This window comes from Perna viridis, chromosome 6 (assembly GCF_037379345.1).
Source record: "Perna viridis isolate PV_CMFRI_1.1 ecotype Kerala chromosome 6, ASM3737934v1, whole genome shotgun sequence".
NCBI classification, from domain to species: Eukaryota; Metazoa; Mollusca; class Bivalvia; order Mytilida; family Mytilidae; genus Perna; species Perna viridis.
Genome location: NC_142450.1, coordinates 35,842,243 through 35,863,551, shown reverse-complemented (window position 1 = coordinate 35,863,551; position 21,309 = coordinate 35,842,243). Strand labels below are relative to the sequence as shown.

The following is a 21,309-nucleotide window of genomic DNA, read 5'->3' as shown; positions in this document are numbered from 1 at the left end:
TGATACATCTGTGACGATAAGGTGTGAATAATGAAAATTCTACGTTTTGGGTGTGAATTTTATCTTTACATAATAGCCGAGTTGTTAAAAGTAGGTCAAGTCGCAAACAATCTCTTGCTTTTAAGTTAGTGAAAATGCCCCCAAAAAACTGTTGAGTACTAAAGAATCTTGCGTAACTCTCTTTTCGAGTATTTACAGTTTGTTTTATGTAGTATCGTCACTTCCATCGTAATTTGAGTTTCATTTTAAGTAAATTTTTTGATGTTTTAAATATCAAAAGATCCGTTGTCCAAAATTAGCCAAATAAACGGACACCAGCAGCTTTATAGTTATCTGAACTCAGTGACATCAAACCCACATGATATCCCTGTCCCTATAATTTAATGACTCAAGATCTAACATGTTTTTGTATATACATTGTATTCGTGTAAAATGCAGCAATCTTCAAATGTTTAAATTTTGTCATAAAGTTACAAGTTATGCTGATCAGAAAAAAATATATACTCGAATCTCTTCTTAACTGGTAAACACCCGAGCTTACACGATCAGTAATTGTTCTTCGTACAAAAGATATGTGAGCTTAGTAATTGGCATAATAACTTCTCTGGGATTTGAAAAATGAACACTTTATCTCAGACGGTATTTATTTTTGGATCATGGGAGTAATCACCCTCATACCCTCATTGAAAATAAATTAAATCATTTATCATTTTGTCTTCAAATATTGTGTTTTTTGTAAAATGTGTTGCTGTTTTATCATTAGTGTTTACATTATCAAGACTGGCTCCTGTTCTAGTAATAAAAACAGCACACAGATTGAAAAATCGGCTTGAATTTATTTCCCGTTTTGGCCTTTTCCATCAGTAACACCCCAGCATTTTATCATGAATATTTTTTTTCTGCCATGATTTTTCATTATGTATTTTTGATTGCGTTTTTTTTTTTGTTGTGGTTAAAATTTTTATTTTGATTGCAGTGGAATTCACACAATACAGTTTACAATCTGAGTGTATACTATTTTCCCATGCACTGTACTATATACTCATCTTCAAACAAACCACTTCTAATCCGCTTTAGTATTTTTTCTAGTCCCAGTGATGGAACCACTTGGTGATGGGACAGGGATTCACGAAGGGGACCAGCCAAGGACAACCTGTTGTGCTTGTGGCAATGCCCGGTACAAAATGCATTTCAAGGGTATCTGGTCAAGACAGACCCACCCAAAACATTTCCCTGTAAAAGAAGGTAAGTTGCAAAAATGATGTTACTTTATTTTTAAAGCTACACCAATATGCAAAATACCTTTTGTTTCTCTTTCCGTGTCCCCATTTTAGGTCTAAATTGTGAATTATCCATGTGCTGAAACTGAAAAGATTTGAAATAAAAAACAGGTTATGCGATGATATTACCCTTTTAGATTTTCAAATGTTTTGCTGTGTCACTGTGTTTTAGCACTTTTACTTTATATGGAATATTGCATAACATGCAAACTCAATATACCTTTTTTCATGAAATGATTAGTGAATAATTCGCACGTGTAGATCTGTAACAACAGTATAACTTACATATCATTTCACAAGGAGTGCTCAAGACCACATAATTAGCACCACTTTTTGAAGAGCACCTTTAGATCAACTGTAAATGAGTCTACACCATTCAAATTTAGACTCAAATGTATTGACATTTCCGCCTTAGATTAGTTCATCTCCCTTCATATGATACACATCCGTGAATTACCGGCATTGTCTGAGAAGGATTTATGAGTTTCTAAAATTGATATGTGGGACAATATCGTTATTGATATGCCAAGCATGCATTTGTTTCGCTTGAAATCATATATTTTACATAATTGTAACAGTAAACGCCGTATTGTCTCACATCAGCTATTTAAAATCAACGGCATTGGGATTTAAACAAATCTTAATTCAATGACATGAGTTAGTACATGGGCACATATGTCGTTGACATTTGTAGAAATTTGTCGACCTTCCCGACACGACATGCCATGGAAAATGAAGTAAAATTAAAATGATTCGAATATCCATTCAAAGAACAGATATTTCTTCATATTTTAGCCGTTATTTGTTGGAAAGCACCAAGAGCATATGATACTTTAAAATCTATTTCTGAACTGGTCAAATGAAGCAAGTAAGATATTTTAAATGTTGTGCCCTCCAAGACACAAAAAGAAATTAAGCTTATTTACTACACGCCTTTTTTAGTTTCTTCATTATATGAAGTATATAACAGCTATTAAATTTATATAAATATGTTGGAAAATCGCATACAATGCCAGAACAATAATTGAAAAAGAGATCATGATCTGTTGCTGTTGTTATCTTAGAGAGATATTCTCTCAACGTCGACTTAGAGAGATATTCTCCCAACGTCAGCTTAAGTCAATAGAGATTTGACATACAAAACGTTTTATTTATTGCGTCACAATGGGTTTCAAGTCAATGAACTAGAGAGTTTTTATGTAAAGCGAGTTAGTGGACGGTAATGACCGATAAATCTGATCCGTCTAGGCCGAATTTCTCTAAGAGAGTCCGGTGGTGTTAGAAATAAACCAACAAACATGTAATTTCGTCAGTTTTGATGTCATTTGTATGAAGTGTTTGACAGTAGAAATTGGCCTTGTTATGATAATTGTGTAATTAGATTTTTGTCATAAAATCCCGGCTCTGAATGCTTTTCTTTCAACTTAGAGTTCCTGCAGCGACAATTTGTACTTAAAACCCAATGGGCCAGATGGTTAAATAAATAAATTTAGACTCAACCGTGAACATGTTCCTTATTTTAACACAAGTGATTTGTTAATGGTTGGAACGTATTACTTACCACCGAGATACAAACGACATAATTGTCATTTGAACTTTTGCATATTGCATGCATTAAGATTGTCAAATTTAATTGATAAATTTTCATGTTACAAGAAAAGTGATTGAAACACCTGGGAATTTAAAGACATATTTCCGATAAACATTTTAAGCCACGATATTGCAACCTACTATAACATAACTTCACTACTTCAAGGCGCTGATCATCAAAGAAGATTCACCTATTATTTCCGACACGAAAAAAGAAATGAAATGATTATCAAGTGATCTCTTAATATTTCATACCATCGAATCTTAGAAATCAACACGCGCCTCTACCAACATACACTATCAAATAGTTTAACATAGTTTATGAAGTATGCTTATCTTTTTATACAAGTGGCCACTTGATTTTTGTACATTAGGTGTAATATGTGAATGAACAGCAACATGAAGTCATGGATTAATTGTAAATACTTGAACGTGTTTGTAGTCTTGGAAGAAAGTTTTTTTGCATTATATTATCATTGATCAATATTTTATCATAAAATTTAAGTCAATTCAGCAAAATTCATCGCCCTTGTAATATTGCTATTACATAACGAACACGTATCATGTGCACGCCGATAAACTGACGAAACCAATGGAGCGATTGTGATAGGGTTTGTATAAAATTAAGTATAAAGTGAAATGCAATCCTGGTGTCCAATCTCAAGTAAATACGTTTTAAACAAGGAGCTAAGCTTCTTTCTAAGAATAAGATAAACGATATATTATTTTATTAACACGACTTCAATTCTCCTCAGAGCGAACCCGATTGTTGCATTGGTCCAGTATAGTAGGGGCTTCCCACTCAGAAGACTATACCATCTGGGCTTATGGACAGAGAGCTTCCAGAGCGGTCAAGGAAGTCTGTGAATATGGTTATGTCAACCACATGGAACAGGAAATGAAAAGAAATGTAAGTTTGTTGTGACCTATAGTTTGTTATGATGATATTCTTCATGTTAAGTAGGTAATAGTCATATCAGTTTCACCTGATCAGTTTGCTTTCAAAGATGTTCAACAAATCGTTGTCGATATTAAAGTTTAAAGCAATGGGATAAAAAGGCTGAAATTGATCTAATCTGTATTCTACTTTGTTTTTCATCAAGGGGCCGTTATGATTGTGATCTTGTTAGAGAGATTTTTTTTACATTTGTCCCCTTCAGTGTCTGTACTTAATGCCCTTATGTAAAAAATGGAAAAAAAGACTTCATCATTTTTAAATTTGTATAATATTGTATTACCCTCTTAACCAATAAAGTAGCCATTTGTTAATGTTTATTCAATTATACTTTTGCCAATTTTCAAACATGAATAAAATCATCATAAATTTGGCGCGATAAAATGGGCCGTGTTTTTTTCAATATAGTTGATGTCTGGAAGAAAATCTTCTTGGTCATTCGATACGAACGACATGATTTATGCCCAATTGTAGATTCGTTAAAAGGTCGGGTTTAAATATTTAAGGTAAAGTTAAAGGCAATGCCAGAAAAAGAGGTGACAAAAAGAATAAGTAGCCGATCTAGAACACAAAACAAAACAAAAAAATAATACGAACTCCACAAAACATGTGCTTTGGAATATTTAGATTTCTTGGTCGTCATTGAAAATGTTGGCTTTCTGTATCACCAAAAACAATTGTACGATCATAACCGACCCGACAGTCACTGGTGCTATGCCAATGGATTTTATTTCATACATACAAAGTTTGAGAAAAATGCTACTAATGCATTTCTTTGGGCGTTTTATCAAAATAGTAATCGCCAAATCATATCACTCCAAAGGGAGATACAAGAGTTCTCAAAGCTTTACTTAATTGACCATAAATGATTGATTTGTTGAACAAGGTATAAGTACAATAAATACTAAAGGTCAGGCTTTGAAGTTTGTGAAAGTCATTAGCAAAGTTTACACCTCAGTTTAACATCATCATGGGATATTGTACCTCTTCTCACGTCTAGTTAGGCATGTACAAAAAAGAACAAAAGCTCAAAATAATTTTTGTATTCTTTCTATATTTTCTCACACCGCATCTGACCTTCTATCCTTCATTTCTTATGCACTTCTATGCATTACTTATTTATCTGAAAGTGTTACAATTTATAGCAGAAGAATCTAGTAACACGGTGTTTTTTTTACACAAATGCGTCGGGCTTGTTAAGCACGAAAGACTTTCTATACATTGAAGTTCAGTCAATTTAGGATGTAGTTGGTCGTCTTGTTAACTATATATAACAGTTACTCCTGTAATTCTGATTTAGATCAATAAGGCGGTCATGATAGCCTGCTGGTAGTTTATGCAGACCCCGATTATACCGCGAAACGCTCGAGCGATCACTCTAACTAAAGCCCCATTCTCATGACTGACGAAAATTTACACACGTGAGCAAATTTGCACATGTGCAAATTTACCTGAAATTTACACTCGCGAGTAAATGCGTTAACGTGAACAGTTTGCACCCGTGTCACATGGTTGAATTCGCCCCCGGGTGTAAATTTACTGATATGCAAATAAGATATTGGAGCTAAAAAGTAGTTCTGGAATTTTGTTTCATCTCACTTTATTTTGTTTTGTTCCAAAAATTTTAGGATTAGATTTGTATTTTCGTATCTAAGTATTATTTTTGGGATGGAATTTCAGAGTGAAAAGATCCTGTCTGTAGTCAAAACGAAGCCACTGTGGGGTGAGCGGGACATAACAAAGAAAAACCTAGAGGCTCAAATCACCGTCAACCAACAGAATCATCTGATATCTCTGCTTTCGATGATAGGTCCGAGTCCTGATTGGTGTGTAGGTAAGTCACAAGATTATGAGTTTGGCGGACATCAATGATGTCACACGCCGTTACTTTAAAGCATCATTGATTACAGTCATATTTTATTTGAGTTGGCGCATATCAATGATGACACGTGCCGTAACATCAAAGGCAACATTGATTGCAGTAATGGTTTATTGGAGTTTTACCATGGTTTTTGCACTGTCCATCGAAACTTCAGCTCATAATTTTTCATAAAATTAATTGATAAATCTTGGAAGGTGGTGCATGATGGGTACAAACTTTCATTTTCCGTCCTGTTATTTTAGAGCAACTCACTTGGTTTCAATAACACTTATAGAAAATTAAGCTTGCAAAGGGAGGCAATGCAATTTTTTTTTCAATTAAAATTTAAATGCTGAACGTCATTTTTCAGAAGACTTAATACTCTTTAAAAGACGGATTTTATATTATTAGGAAATATCTTTTACCATTATAAAGTTAATGTGAAGAAGCTAATATTAAAAGTACAAATAGTTTTTTGCTTAACTTAATTACACGCTTAGAACATCCATTATGAAAAAAGATATGGAAAAAATTAGATGTTTTGATTTTTCTCAAGATGTTAAATCATTTAAGTATGTGTTAAGGAATGGCTTATAGGTTCTTTATGACAGAATATAAATTTGATAACTGTACATGCCCATCAAAGAGAGCTTTGATTTGTTTAACATGCATTCGATTTCTACATTACCGGTAATTACTTGCCAAACTAGTTCTATCATAGAATCTTTTACTTATGTTTGTTAGTGTTTGTCGCTTTTGACAACAGACAAATAATTAAGTAGCTGTCTTTGTATGAATCATGCAAAATCTGAAAAATGTGATACACCACAAAAAAGGCTACATATTTTTATTTTTGTAATTACAATGAAAGTTGTTTATGGGTCTATACTATGAAATGTGTAATTATTCATTCAAATCTGTCTTCTCTTAGGAGATAATCAACAATGAAAATCCAATAGATTCTGCTGTATTTGAGTATCAATTACAGAGTTGTCTCCCTTAATTTTGAAATCTACAGTGTATTCTATATAATTTTTATCTCCTAAGAGCATGGGTTATATGAAAAATCGAATGTTAATTTCTGTTTACTAAGGCATTTCAAACAAAATATAAAAAAAAAATGTGTAAAACATGCCATATTATATAAGTATTACTTTTAGTACAGAAAACTTAATAAGTATGGTTTGGTTTATTCTTTATCTTTTTTGTAATATGTGGTACATATTTGTTACAGCCTATTGATTGATTAGATACTGTCGATTGGTTCGCTGTTCACTATCAAGTTATTCTAAACAAAATAACGGTTTTTTAGGGGAACTATTTTAAAATTCTGAGGGAAACCAATCAAAATTAAAGTATAAGGAATGTTTCTTATTTTTGACTTGTTGTAAACGTTTCATGTCTATATATTGTAGGTGTCAGCAAACTTAACGTGTGTAGATCAGACTGTACTTGGGAGGATGAGATTTCACTAGATCTTTATCCTTGGGATGCTGGCACTGATAGTGGACTGTCTTACTTCGTAAGTTATGGCCAAGAATATAATGGGAACAACTGCATATTAATTGGTAAAATTTGTAACGTGTGCTTCTAATGATTATCGTTTTTAAGTTAAAATTCCGTTAAAACATTGCAAATAGGCTTAATTATTGCACAGACATCGGTGTAAAGATTCATCGTAAATTAAAAATTTTAAAGAATTTTTTTTTATTATTTTGCAATTAATATTACTTTTTAGTCACACAACATTGAAACAGACCCTCCAGAAAACATCCACAGAATTACCAACTCCTACCCGAATCACGCCGAATCGCCATTTTATGGGAAAGAAAAAATAAGACCTATGGCCAAATTAGTCTTTACAAAAACTAAAGAAATTTGTAAACCTAAAGAAGGGGAAGGTTCGTCAGAAGAAACAAACACACAAGATCTTATTGAGATGATGAAAAAGAAAATGATGATGAAAAAGAAGATTGGTAGGTGTTGAAATTTATAATTCCTGATTTTATATTGAATGATCTCCCTTGACCAACTTATATCTCATGATATATGCATTTCTTATATGCTTGCAGTATTGACGACCAGCAAATATCTAGGAATGATTTTTTTTCCGTTTGATGTGAAAATTATACATGTAAATGTTTTATGTTCTGTATTAGCTATGAAACTGTGCATTGAAGACCCATCTCCTGCTTGACAGCCTAATTTCTGTAGTATCAAATTTAAAGAATGAATCACCTATACATTTGTATATCAAAGCATTTGTTTGACGTACAAACATGTTCTTGACATATTCTAGGTGCAATTAAAAAAGAAAGTGAAAACTGTAATTATTACAGTGTAATAAAATTGATTTACGACTCTCCTCTCTAATTAATCATAATAATCAAAATAGTAACCTGGCTTCCCTACTATATATAACCATTAAAAGCATTGTCAATATTGGAATTCTATTCTATGACTATAGTTTTATACAAACATATACAACTAAGTTATCTCCCCTTACAGTGGAACGATTAAAACAGAGTAAGTAGCAACATGTATGGCGTTTGCAAAAGGGAGACAAATCTCGCATGTCGCATGGCGATTTATTGATATGAATTGTATATGTTTTGCATGATAAATGGTTATTCCTAGTTTGACCTATTTGAAGAATTTCTACATATAGGGTTATGAGTTATACGATTTCAAGTTGTATTGTTTAAGTTACATTACACATTACACAAATTCAGGTAGTTGGCATTACATGTATTATAAATTAACAAACTTTCTTCACTGAGTTATTTCTTTAATATTCTAACACTTTTGTATGGATGATTAACTTACATTCTTACATCGATTAACGTAAAATTATTATATCTTAAAAAGCCATTTTCTCAAATTTGAATCCTCTTATTTGTTAAGACATTTTGAATCTACGAGGTTGTGAAAATCACCTTTCAATTGTGCTTTTAGAACACAGAGTGAGGCGGTCTGCACAGATATTTGTTTTAAAATATTTCTCAATATGTTACTTTATGTATATGTTAGATTCATTAAACATGGGGAACTATTTTCTTCAAACCAGTGCTCTACCTAAAATAAAATTGATATGACTTAAGGATATCGAAACAAGAGGGAAAATTAAAAAGTGAAATCTTTTAAGAAACCATGGCATTAGTTTTTTTGCATCGTGAATATTCATTTCAAGTCTGTCCATGCGATTGTTTAATGGTGTTCAGACAAAAGAATCATTTAACATATATTTTACAGAAATGGAAAAGTGTGCCACCAGTGACTGGACAGAATGGACAGAATGTAACAATCCTTGTGGTGTAGGTTCACAAGAGCGACGGAGATTTTTAAGAAATCCCCAAATACAACCGTCTATTTGTGGGATAGATTTAAAAGAGAGTAAATCTTGCCGTGGTGACTGTAGGAAGAAACATGGTCCTAAAGAATTGTCTGATTCTTTTATTGTGAGGCAAGACAAACACAGAGACCTTAATGATATTTGCACCATAACGCCTTGGTCTGATTGGTCACCTTGTAGTGTTACATGTGGCCTCGGTATCAGAGAAAGATGGCGGATGTTTTTGAGGAAAAACAACCAAACAGATAACTGTGGGTTACATTTAATGGAAAAAGATGTTTGCGTGGGAAAAATCAAAGACTGCAAACAGGCAGAAAAATTGAAAAACTTTACAGGTAATTATACAGCTTTCTTTTGTTTAATTTTATGATTTAAACTACTAGTAAAAATGACCTTATACAACATAAATATCATTTTTTGTCTTTTAAAATATCGTTTTCGCTTAATATTAAGGTATGTGATCGTTCTAGTATATTTTGTATCGTTTGTATCGTTGTATTGTTTATTGCATGACTCAGTATGGTGTTGGAAAATCTTTTGGTGTTATATTTCTTCATTTCAGTTTGCATGTAAGCGTTTGAGCCTTGGTTTAAATTTTCTCGACATTTTTTTAACATTAAATATATACTAACCAACTTAGATTGATACAGATGTTTTAGGAGTTTACTTGTAGTTTTAAGCTATAGATACAGTTAAGATCACTTCGACCCAAAGTCAATGAAAAAATGCTGTAAAAGTCGCTTTTTGTTGAGACGGGACAGTTTATGTACAATGTCATCGAGAGCGGTGACTTCATAAGTTCTAAATCTAATTGAGTCGATTCTTCGAAACAAAATTTAATTTTGAGAAGTTTTCTTTTGGCATTTAATAACACTTCTCACCCTATAAGATAGGTAAGATCTGATCTTAACAGTAGGCTCATTGCAAGACCTTTTTGTTGCAGCTATCTGCCTCCAACCTTCGTATGTTGGTCCATGCACTGGTCATTTCAACCGATTTTACTATAACCATACTTTGAGAACTTGCTTACCTTTCAAATATGGTGGATGTCGAGGAAATGAAAATAGATTTGAAACTGAGAGTGAATGTAACATCTACTGCAGGGATCATATGGGTACCTTATATAGCAATCTATATCCTTACTGATTACAGTTATAGTTATTTGAATTAGCAGAAACTGGGCTTTAAATTATTTCATCTCGAGTTTGAATGCAGTTTACAACCTTTATTAATTCAAAATTTACATAAAATATTACAGGTACTTTTATAGTAAGACTGTAGCGTAAGCATATATTCAATTTAAGAGAAAATCATTAATAAAAATTTCTTTTTAACTCGAACTAATCTAAAATGTTGTACAAAATACATACTAGATTTCTCATTGAGACAACACGAAGTATTCGAAAAAAATTACTCGGACAGGGCTTCCAAGTTATTTACAATAAAAGTACAGAAACAATATGCATGGATGGCGGGGTTTTGTACTTTTTTCTCACTTCCTGGAGTGGTTGCATGGCTCACAATATTCATGTGAATGGCATGGAAAAAGTAAAGATTTTTTTTAATTTATACTCTCAATCGTTCTGTCGATTTCTTCTTCAGAAAAAGCTGATCCAAGATTAAACTCTGTTATTGTAGAAGATATAACTCAACCAAAAAAGAAGGACAAAATGTCCGAAAACCTGGCCAAACGAAAGAAGAAACTCAAAAATAAGAAAAGATTAAAAAATAAGAGAAAACAAAGAAATCGTAAAAGATTTAGGAAGCTAAAGACCAAGCACAATCCAAAATTGGGACCAAGAGTAGACTGCAAATTGTCTAGCTGGTCTGATTGGTCAAGCTGTTCGGTAACATGTGGTCGAGGGATAGTGATGAAAACCAGGAAAATACTAACAAAAGACTATAATGGCGGAAAGCCATGTCCGAGAAAAATGAATAGAAAGAAGAAATGTAAATTAGCGAAGTGTCGTAAGTATCCTATGATTTATTGAGTAATGGGGATTTGTTATCTACATGACAACATCTTGAACAGATCTGGTTAACTGAAATGTGTATTTTCATTATGTTTTTGTAGACGCATAAGTATTGTGATAGCAAGTAATGGCCTGTAGGACGGGAATTACTTCAAATTATTCTATCTCCTATTAAATATGACAGATGGTTTAGAACATCCATTGACGTTTACCCCACCAACCCACCTTATCCAAGTTCTGAGATTTTTATAAACAGCTGCACTGTACATTGCGTTATAGCTGTCATTGTCGTGCTTCGAGATTTCTCTCCTTCATATTTTTACAATCTATTCAAATTGTGATCGAAACCTTAGCTAATGAAAAAAAGTAAGTTTTTTTACATTTTGCGTCGTTTCGCGCTTTCAATTAAAATGTTTTACATATTGTGATAACACATATATTAAAAAATGAAAATCGATTTTCTTTTCCAGCTGTTAATTGTAAGGTAGGTGAGTGGGGTCCTTGGTCTCCGTGTTCTTCGACATGTGGAGATAACGCCGTCCAGAAACGACGACGCAAAATCCTGAGAAAGCCAAAGCATGGAGGAATCGATTGTCCAATTCATAGAGAAAAACGACGTTGTGTTGTACCTATGTGTACAAAAACTGATGTAAGTTCAAGGTGATTGCCTATCGATACAAAATGTAATTTTGGTTTTGTGATAAAAAATTGTAATCCGATCAGTGGTACTTTTGTGTGCTGAAATTTTATTGCAGCAAGTAGCTATGTCAAGTAACTGTTTTAGTGAATAGGTCTCGTATACATACCATAATACAACACGATTTGGATGCGATATCACAATTCTTTAAATTTTAATCTTCATGAAATGGAATTTGTTTTTCCTGTTGAAACAAGGACAAAAAATATATTTTATTACAGGAAATAAAACAAAACGTCAAATTTTGCACTCCCTACATTTATAGTACCTGTACTTAACTTTTGAAGTATCATTTTATTTTTCAGGCAAATTAAATCATTATCTTCATTAATTTAAAGTTTAGTCATTCAGTGAGCGCAGATTAAAGCATCAACACGTCATTATTCCGTCGTTTGTTTATGACCACACAGTCAAATCATTCAAATAATTTTTATTTCTTTTGGTTCTAGGGATTATATATTTTGAAAGCATTTATCAGTATTTTGTGTTATTTAAATGATTTATTATTATTCAAGATGGAGAAAATGATGAAGGATGCTATGGCAGATTTCATAGGAAAGCGGTGAAATATACCGATCACAATATCACATCATATCACAAGGGTGGCAGCACTTTAACTTTCATTTTCGAATTACCTCATGAACAACGAAATATTAAAAACGACAAACTCATAAATGGATTAAAATACGTCCATTTGCGATGAAAATGTAAGCTGGTATTAATAGGATTATTGACTGATGAACATTGAATGTCCTAAACTGTTTTACACTGTACAAGTGCTACTCGGGTGCTAATCCGCTTAGCAGTTGAAACATTTTAACTTTTACACGTAAGTGCTGAGCGCTATTTGACACTTTATTTAGTGCATATTTTGTTTTTCTGGGTATTTGCCAGTTATTTTGGTTTCAGTGTTGATGCAAGTTATCATGACACTTAGATTAGTAATTTGTGAATATGTAAATATTTGTTATCGTATATGGAGTGATTGACTGATGGTGCGATTAACTGCTTTGTGAGGAATATGTACGGGTGGAATGAGAGTGAATTAAGTTAATTTTCCGGGTTTCTGATCAAATTAATTAAAACTACTTCCAGGTCTAATTTGCTTTGGAATTTTAGAAATTATTTTGAAATGTAAAAAAGTCGTTCTTTATGCTTGATGGTTTTTAACCTCTTCATATTAATACGAACACCGTTTGTGTGAATGGAAACAAAATTGTTTCATGAGGAGTTGATTGAAATATCCTATGAAATCATAGACTTACATAGTCATGCATAAAGCCTATTAATGACTCTTTTCTGGTTATAGGAAGTTGGGGGTATTTGTTTTTTGAGCCCCGTGAATTTCAGTAATAGATTATCGGTGACCCATAGGTTTCTTGAATGTGTGTTAATTAGATGTGACAGTAAGAAAATGTTGAACTATTTATATTAACTGTTGAAAAGTTGTTAATTTTGTTATCATTTCTCATAGTATGTAACTACCTAGTCTTGTTAATACTCTTTTGTAATCCAATTAAGAAATCCTGTCACTCTAGATGGGACATATATGCATATTATCCTTCTATAATATGGCTGAATTTTTCAACTGTTTATTCCTAGCTACGAATTTTATAGTTCTACAATACTGCATAAAGAAACTTGTAGAAACTAAAAGATTTATACAATTAAGGAACAGATAACAAAATTCAAAAATATTACAGTTTACTTATCCGAGCAAGCTATTTTAACCTGATTGGAAAAATATGAAGTTTGTGCTTAACGTTGAAAATTATGAATTGTGATAGTCTACAAATAGGAATTCTACAAATGACATGACACAACATGATTCCTTATTTAATGGGATTAAAATCAAATCTACAATTATTTCGTAAATACACAACTTTTCTTTTTACACCTTAGCAATGTATTTTGTTCATTTCAATTAACACTGTGAATATCTTGATTTTATACTGAATTGTCATACTAAGAGGGTCAATTTAATCTTTTTTATGTCCATATTCAGAAGATATCAACATATCTTATTTATTTCATAACTTGCATTATTTGCTTTGTTATTAAAATACAATGATAATAACGACCCAAACGAAAGGGTTTTACATCAACCTTGTATGTATGTTATGATTTTTCCCATTTGATTTCATTGGTCACTTGGGACTAAAATGTTTTAATAAACCAGAAAATCACTTTGATAGTTCGCCTGGAGTATTTTGTTTTGTCGAACGTACAGACAATTTTCTATTTTGATATTTTATTACAGTAATCATTAAACAGTATCGTAAGTTTACAACCACTATTAATTTCTTGTAGTAATTAAATCCAAATTCTTGCTGCAAAGTGGACAAGCACATTCGAAATTTTCGAATTTAATATTTGTCGTAGAAATACATCAGTGTACAGAATATTTCATTTGTTATGTAATTTCACGTATGTACGAAACTGTTAAGTTATGAAGTGTCTTATACCTTGGCTATATACTATATTGACTTTCTCAAATTTGTTCACAATGTATAAAATTTAAATGACATTTATTATATTCTTGCCTTGTTTTATCATTACATTTTTTTATACGTGGAAAGACCAGAATATTATTAGCTCATGTGGAGAACGTTAAGCAATGTAGCTGTGGTAACTAAACAAAACTTGCCCAGAAAGAATAAATTATAGGTTATGGAAGAAAACAAAACATCAACGTTTAGAACTGAAATATTTTAGAATATTAGCCATTTGCTTTTTTTCGTAATCTTCGACAAAGATATCTGCATTAAGATTGTCGAACTAAAGGATTTCTAAATGCCTGTTAAAAGAATGATATTTCGATATATTTCCTACTATGTTCATTTCCATCCAATAACAACATTAAAATGAAGATATTTTACCGGTATTTTTTCAATATATATCAATGAAAAAATAACCAAAAAAAAAAAAAAAAAAAACGACTCAAGAAACGAAGACAATACAACTGATAACACACACAAATTCATTACAGATAGACACTGACCACCAGCCATGCTAGAAAAATATGTAAAAAAATACCAATCTTATAATCTATCTTAAATCTCGATATAATGTACACGTGTTCGATTTCTAGACGGGTCCTCTCATAAGCAGCTTTAGAACCAAATTTATGGGAAGAACAAGATCCAGAAATAAAAAAGGCAAGAAGAAGAAATGCTCATAACCAAAGAAATAGTCAAAGACCGAGAACACCTACCATGTACAAGTATCAGTGCTTTAGGGATTTTGAATTAAATGTAACTGCACATATCTATAAAAAAATGATATTGTTTATGTCATACAAGTCTGGCATCTTGGCTAGTGAATACACTCGGGGACCACAAATTCACCAGGAGTGGCATTAATCCAGTGGTTTCAAAATATAAAAATAATGAAACTATACTAATAAAGCTTAAACTTAGATACAATCAATCAAAAAGAACAACATACATTGTAGATGATGTATATCAATTACAAGGATAATACAAAAGAAGACACACTACACATTGACGTACTCCCGAACAGTTAGAGTGGGGAACTACTACTAACCGGCATTACTAACAGAATCCCCGTAAGGGGCGGTCGTGCGAGATCCGTAAGAATAGTCAAGACCGTAAAAACCCCAATCATCATCACAAAAGAAGATGTAATCAGTCCTTGGTATTTGGTCCTAATACTGCTGATGTGAAAAAGAAATCAAGGGAACCAAGGTTATAGCGATAATCAAAAGAATGTAATCCAGGGACAAAGACCAGACATGGAAAACTGACATACACAACAAAGAACATACAGTAACTAAAATCATACATACAAAGTAACAAAAGCAAATGAGCAACTCGGACTACACTAAAAACTGGGAGCTCCTTGAAACACGCGTACAGCATATCGAAATTTGTAATATCTATATGCCTGGTAGTTTTGTATTCACAAAAGGTGAGGGATGCATTTGCTGCAAAGAGAAAGAATAATGAGTGCATAACACTTACAGCAAAACTTGAAACCGATGAAATGTAAATTTCATTACAAAAAGTAAATTGGGGTACGGAGGTATCAAAAGGCTATTACAAATCGCATTAGGAAATGAAAAAGCAAGAACAGAGAAATCTAATGAAGCATATCAGTAAAAAGAAAATGAGAACCATTTCCGTAATGTTACTTAAGTGATAAAGTGATTAACGAGTCATAAAAAATTTATTCATTTTTATTATATTTGAATATGGCATTTTCACATTTTCACATTCTTTTATGGTAGTTGTTCCGTTGGTCATACTTTGCTATGAAAGCAATCTATATTGGAAAAAACCATTTCCTCATCTCTTGCAAAATGACCATCACAGTCATGTAAGTGCCAAATTTCAATCAATTACTCGTTGAAATGAAAGAAAATGAAAGATAGAAATTTTAAAGAAAAATAAAGCCTCTTGCGTGCTTTTTTTTAGCCATTTTTGATTTGACAATTAGTACAATTAAACCACAAATTCCTGAAATTTTATCGCACCTCATTTATGCAAACTGTTAGAATGCAACATGTGTTGTTTAGTATATGTCGGAGAAATGCAAGAACGATTAAACAAAACAATGTGTGGTCATCGTTCGTGAATTAACACCACCAAATTCCCGACAGTTTATCAGCACTTTAATCAACAAGATCATTCAATCCTCTCTATGAAAGTTTGTATTTTAGAAAAAAAATTACCATCTTACGAACAGTCCCGTTCTAAGTAACTAAAGAGAGTAGTACTGGATAGGCAGACTAGGTACTGCAAGACCTTACGGATGCAATGACAACATCAAAAGTATAGGAAACCTTTCAAGCCAATATAACAATAGCATAAATGTGATGAATTTATTTGACAACAATCCAAGACGGGAAGAGAGACATGACCATCGCCACTATACGTCACCTAAGTTACATGATGTCTCCATAGATGGTCTCCTTTCTTTCATACAAAAACCTCTTGGACTTCATCACATTAGAACCAAACCTTATTCTATACCTCTCACTTTACTACACTCCCTTTACAAAACAAGTCCTGTTTCTGACCCCACCTCATCATTATACAGACTTGTTGCCATCATTTTGGATATTGGTTTTCACAGACTCTTTAAACCAGTTTGTGTGAAAAGTCAAGATGAAGAAAAACGATCATTTCTTCCACTACCGTTTGTCAACAAAAACGTTACCAACAAATTCCCCCATATTTCAAAGACAAATCCATACCAATTATTTCATATTCCTATACTTCACCAATTGCATCCAAAATTTTCAATTATAAAAGGTAATTGCAGAACCTCGAGATTGAGGACTTCAAGGCTAAACCACCTGACTGTTCTTGCAAAAACTCTCCATTCAAATATGATCCTTCCGGTCACGTCGTTACAGGAGATTTAACCATCATCGAAAACGAATCTCTGCGTAATATCCTTTCTAAAGATCCCAAGTACCGTGAACCACGCTCCATAAACTGGAATTATAACTTTAAAGTTCTTATGGATGCCATCGAGGACTATGCAAGAAAATGGATAAAACGAGAACAAGAAGACATTGATTCCCTGTCAGAGTGGTTGAAGGCTGTGAGGTCTTTAATTTTGAAACGAATGAACGTTTTAAGTAGGTCAATGAGTGCCAAGGCTACACCGATGTAGCAAAAACATTGTCTACTATACATGATAAATGTGTTGTCGTACCAGCAGACAAGGCCTAAAACAACATTGTTTTTGTCTGCAAAACGTTTTACATCCAATGTTTATTATCAGAGGTAGTAGAAAATAATAACAGTGATAAGACCTATACTGCTACCACACTCTCCAAAGAAGAGATTGTGGAAAATCAAAAATCTGTGCTATCCTCTTTTGGTCTCTCTACCAAGGACAATGATTGTGATTTACCGTCTATGTACTGGATTCCTAAACTCCACAAGAATCCATACAAACAACGTTTCATAGTTGGGTCTGCCAAAATGTACCACCAAACCTCTTTAAAAACTTTTAACTTCTATCACACAACTGTCAAAGAGGGTCTGCAGTCCTACCACAATACTTGTTACTCGTTAGTGGTATTAATTCAACGTGGATCCTGAAAAATTCGAAAGATCTTTTGGAGACAATCAGTTCAAGACTATAATCTGAATATAATAACATTAAAGCCTATGATTTTTCGACGCTGTATACTTCTATTCCCCATACTCAGTTAAAATCCCGACTTAAAAACATTATACATCGTTGTTTTTCCAAAAAAGATGGTACACCTAGATACAAATATATAGTTCTTGGTAGAGATTCCTCATACTTTGTAAGAAATAAATCTAAATCATCCTCCAAATATACAGAGGAAGATGTTTACAAAATGCTGAAATTTTTAATCGACAACATGTTTGTCCAGTGTTGTGGACGTGTTTTTCAACAAACGGTCGGCACTTCAATGGGAACAAATTGTGCTCCTTTGCTTGCAGACCTATTCCTTCACTCTAATGAAGCTGACTTTATAGCTGATCTGGTCTGAAAGAAAGAATATCGGTTGGCTAGATCCTCTGGTCTCAGTTTCCGCTATATAGATGACGTATTATCTTTGAACAATCCTAGTTTCGGGGATTTGGTACATTATATCTGCCCCAGGGAGCTTGAGATGAAAGGTGCTACGGACACTGTGAAGTCGGCCTCATATCTTGACCTACACGATGGTTAAGGAGGGTACCAAGCCTTGCGACAGGCGTGGTGGCTTTTCGTTCAAAATTGTCAACTTTCCTTTCATCTGTGGCAACATCCCTTCAGCACCTGCGTATGGAATGTTCATATCACAGCTCGTACGTTATGCCAGAGCTTGCCGAGACTACGCAGACTTTTTGTGTCGCGCTAGAACTCTAACAAATAAAATAAGCTTCTGGAACAGGATTATGTTGCTACAAGATTGAAGTCATCACTACAGAAGTTTTATGGTCGTCGTCATGAACTGGTGGATCGTTATGGTGTATCTATCTGCACCATGAATGCTGGTTTGTTCAACGTATCATAGTTTTCCTTTCCTCGTTTGTCTACTCCGGACTTGACTCTTTATGAGCAACTCGGCGGGTTTTCTAGGAAAGCATAGGACGCTTACCCTACCGGTGCACCTGGTCCATGCTCCCAGTTTTTAGTAGAGTCCGAGTTGCTCATTTGCTTTTGTTACTTTGTATGTATGATTTTAGTTACTTTATGTCCTTTGTTGTGCGTGTCTGTTTTCCATGTCTGGCCTTTGTCCCTGGATTACATTCTTATGATTACCGCTATAACCTTGGTTCCCTTGATTACTCCTTAACTTAAAATATGTGGAATTGGAATACCCTAGATATGGCCATATTCTGTCATGTTTTGTTAGTTTCTTCACAAAATACACTTTTGTCAGATTTAAATCATCTTGATTTTTAAAATTTACCCGACTGGTTTTGTTTTCTAAACAACATTTACATTTTTTTAACAAAAGTAATTAGTCTTTTTGTGGTGACAATAAATTATACTTTTTCAGTTTTTTTATCTAGACAAAATAGCATAAAATAATGTAGAAAATCATCGTTTTGTTTCATGATATTCTTGCTCATTGATTTAAAAAAATAGATGGAAAAGCATGTTCTTAATAACAACTTTTTAAAAACCATTAAGCACAAAAATAGAAATTTCATCTTTATCAAAATTGAGTATTTGTTGAGATATACATATAGAAAGTACCATCAGTCAACGGTTAACAAATATATCAAACCCAAAATGGCCTTTTAGACTTTTCAAGATGGCTTTAAATGTGTTTAATGTGGTAAGATTTGACAAAGTTACATGAAACAGACAATTAAACATATGTGTTTAAGATACCCGAATTCAACCAGCTTGGCGGAACTGTTTAAGATACCCGAATTCAACCAGATTGGCGGAACTGTTTAAGATACCTGAATTCAACCAGCTTGGGGGAACTGTTTAAGATACCCGAATTCAACCAGATTGGCGGAACTGTTTAAGATACCTGAATTCAACCAGATTGGCGGAACTGTTTAATTATACTTTATCTATGTATTGTGTGTTCCCTTCTTTCATAGGTCTGAACACTAATTATTAAGTCCAAACAATAAAACTCTGTAATAAAATCTTGCCCTTGTTAAGAGCTATTTAAAATAATCCTATGAATCAACTGCTAACAATGTTGTTGAGGTCATTTTGCAACAAAATCAGAACAGAATTTTTTTTCTCTTCGTCTGTTGGCAGTTAAAGTATATCTAACGATAAAAATAGCAAAGGTATTTCAGAACGAAATGTTTCATTTTCATGCGTTAGACTGTCGTAAATATACCGTATGCATATTTTGTTTTGCAAATTTGCCTAATCTTTCGAGACTTATTATTTAGGGTATCTTGAAGCCCTTCTTTATATGTTGCGTGTTACCCATGCGAATAACAATAATCATTTTAATAACAGCACTGACATACTTAATCTAAGACATTGAAATATTTCGTTATTTTGATGTTTATTTATTTTTATGGAAAAAAAATAAAACCAAAAGTGCCCTGAAGTAGTTTTTAAAAACGACGGAAGAGTTTGAAAATCAACATTTACAACTGTTTTTAATGCTTACAGAGAATGGTTCTTAAAATCATGCTGGACAAATTGGTTAATGATCAACACAACAGGAATAATGATATCAAACCGAACGAAAAATGGACATTTGATAAAAATGATTTAGAACACACCCATTTTCACTTTCTTAGGAAGCAATTTCAAATCTATGGTGAAACAAATTCTCAAAAGAAGTAAAGCTTTCCCACATTAAGAATTAAATTTACTTTTATACCGGGAAAACATTAAGAAATTGGACACCAGATATAGAAAATCCTCCAAAGTCAGCGCTTTGATTCCAGAATGTGGACTCAAATCCTGACTTATGAATATGCCCTTTGTTGTTTCCGGCACGCCATTTTTTTTAATCTACGGTCAACAAAATTTAGTAATGTGGATTAACTCGTATTTTTTTTCATATTGACGAGAATTGTTGTCTTTGTGCTAGTTTTCATAAAAGCCCAGTTAAAATTATTTTTATACTAATTTGTCAGGCAGAAATGTACTATGATGCTCTAAAACTGATGTACTTCAGTATGCTGTGTTATAACCTGAAAAACGCATATGATCTGTTATTATTTTTTTATAGGAAATCATCTTGTGAAAGAATTTATTCTTTTATACCATTTCAAATGCCTTGCGTCCAACACAATTTCTTGTATGCTTGCATCTTGGTGAAATACTAAATCGTATACCATTCTCGAAAATGTTATCGACGTAAAAATATTTTGTACAGCCATCAATTAATGTCAATGGAATCAAAACCAGTTATACCGTAACATTTTATTTTCATTTTGAAAGGGGTTCTTAATAATAACTTCTATATATTACGATGATGTTATACACAAACTGAGGAATTGGTTATCGGATAACATAATGAAGAGAATCGGATTAAGTTGTAAAATATGCTTTCTATTTATTTGAACATAGGCCAGTAGGCTCCCTAGAGTAATTTGTACAAATGTGTCAGTGGGTTACGCGCGCCTCTTTCATTGTGTTTACATAGAACATAGCAATGGTATTTTATTCC

The 21,309-nt window shown here is 32.9% G+C and overlaps 1 protein-coding gene across 5 annotated transcripts in view; it reads left to right on the top strand.

The window, feature by feature from the left end:
• The window catches only part of LOC148614745 (spondin-1-like), a 43,519-nt gene extending 29,275 nt beyond the window's left edge, over positions 1–14,244 (top strand). Inside the window, exons 5-15 of one of the 5 annotated variants that reach the window (XM_088589068.1) lie at positions 1,090–1,245; positions 3,626–3,780; positions 5,506–5,659; positions 7,102–7,208; positions 7,425–7,662; positions 8,195–8,212; positions 8,939–9,373; positions 9,982–10,152; positions 10,677–11,006; positions 11,482–11,660; positions 12,224–14,244. In XM_088589068.1, coding sequence (XP_088445194.1) covers positions 1,090–1,245; positions 3,626–3,780; positions 5,506–5,659; positions 7,102–7,208; positions 7,425–7,662; positions 8,195–8,212; positions 8,939–9,373; positions 9,982–10,152; positions 10,677–11,006; positions 11,482–11,660; positions 12,224–12,274 — 1,994 coding nt within the window. In that variant the 3' untranslated portion in view covers positions 12,275–14,244. Of the gene's footprint in view, positions 1–1,089; positions 1,246–3,625; positions 3,781–5,505; positions 5,660–7,101; positions 7,209–7,424; positions 7,663–8,194; positions 8,213–8,938; positions 9,374–9,981; positions 10,153–10,640; positions 11,007–11,481; positions 11,661–12,223 lie in introns of all 5 variants that reach the window. The other 4 variants (XM_088589066.1, XM_088589067.1, XM_088589070.1 and 1 more) reach the window with 4 other exon arrangements.
• The last annotated feature ends 7,065 nt before the right edge of the window (positions 14,245–21,309 follow it).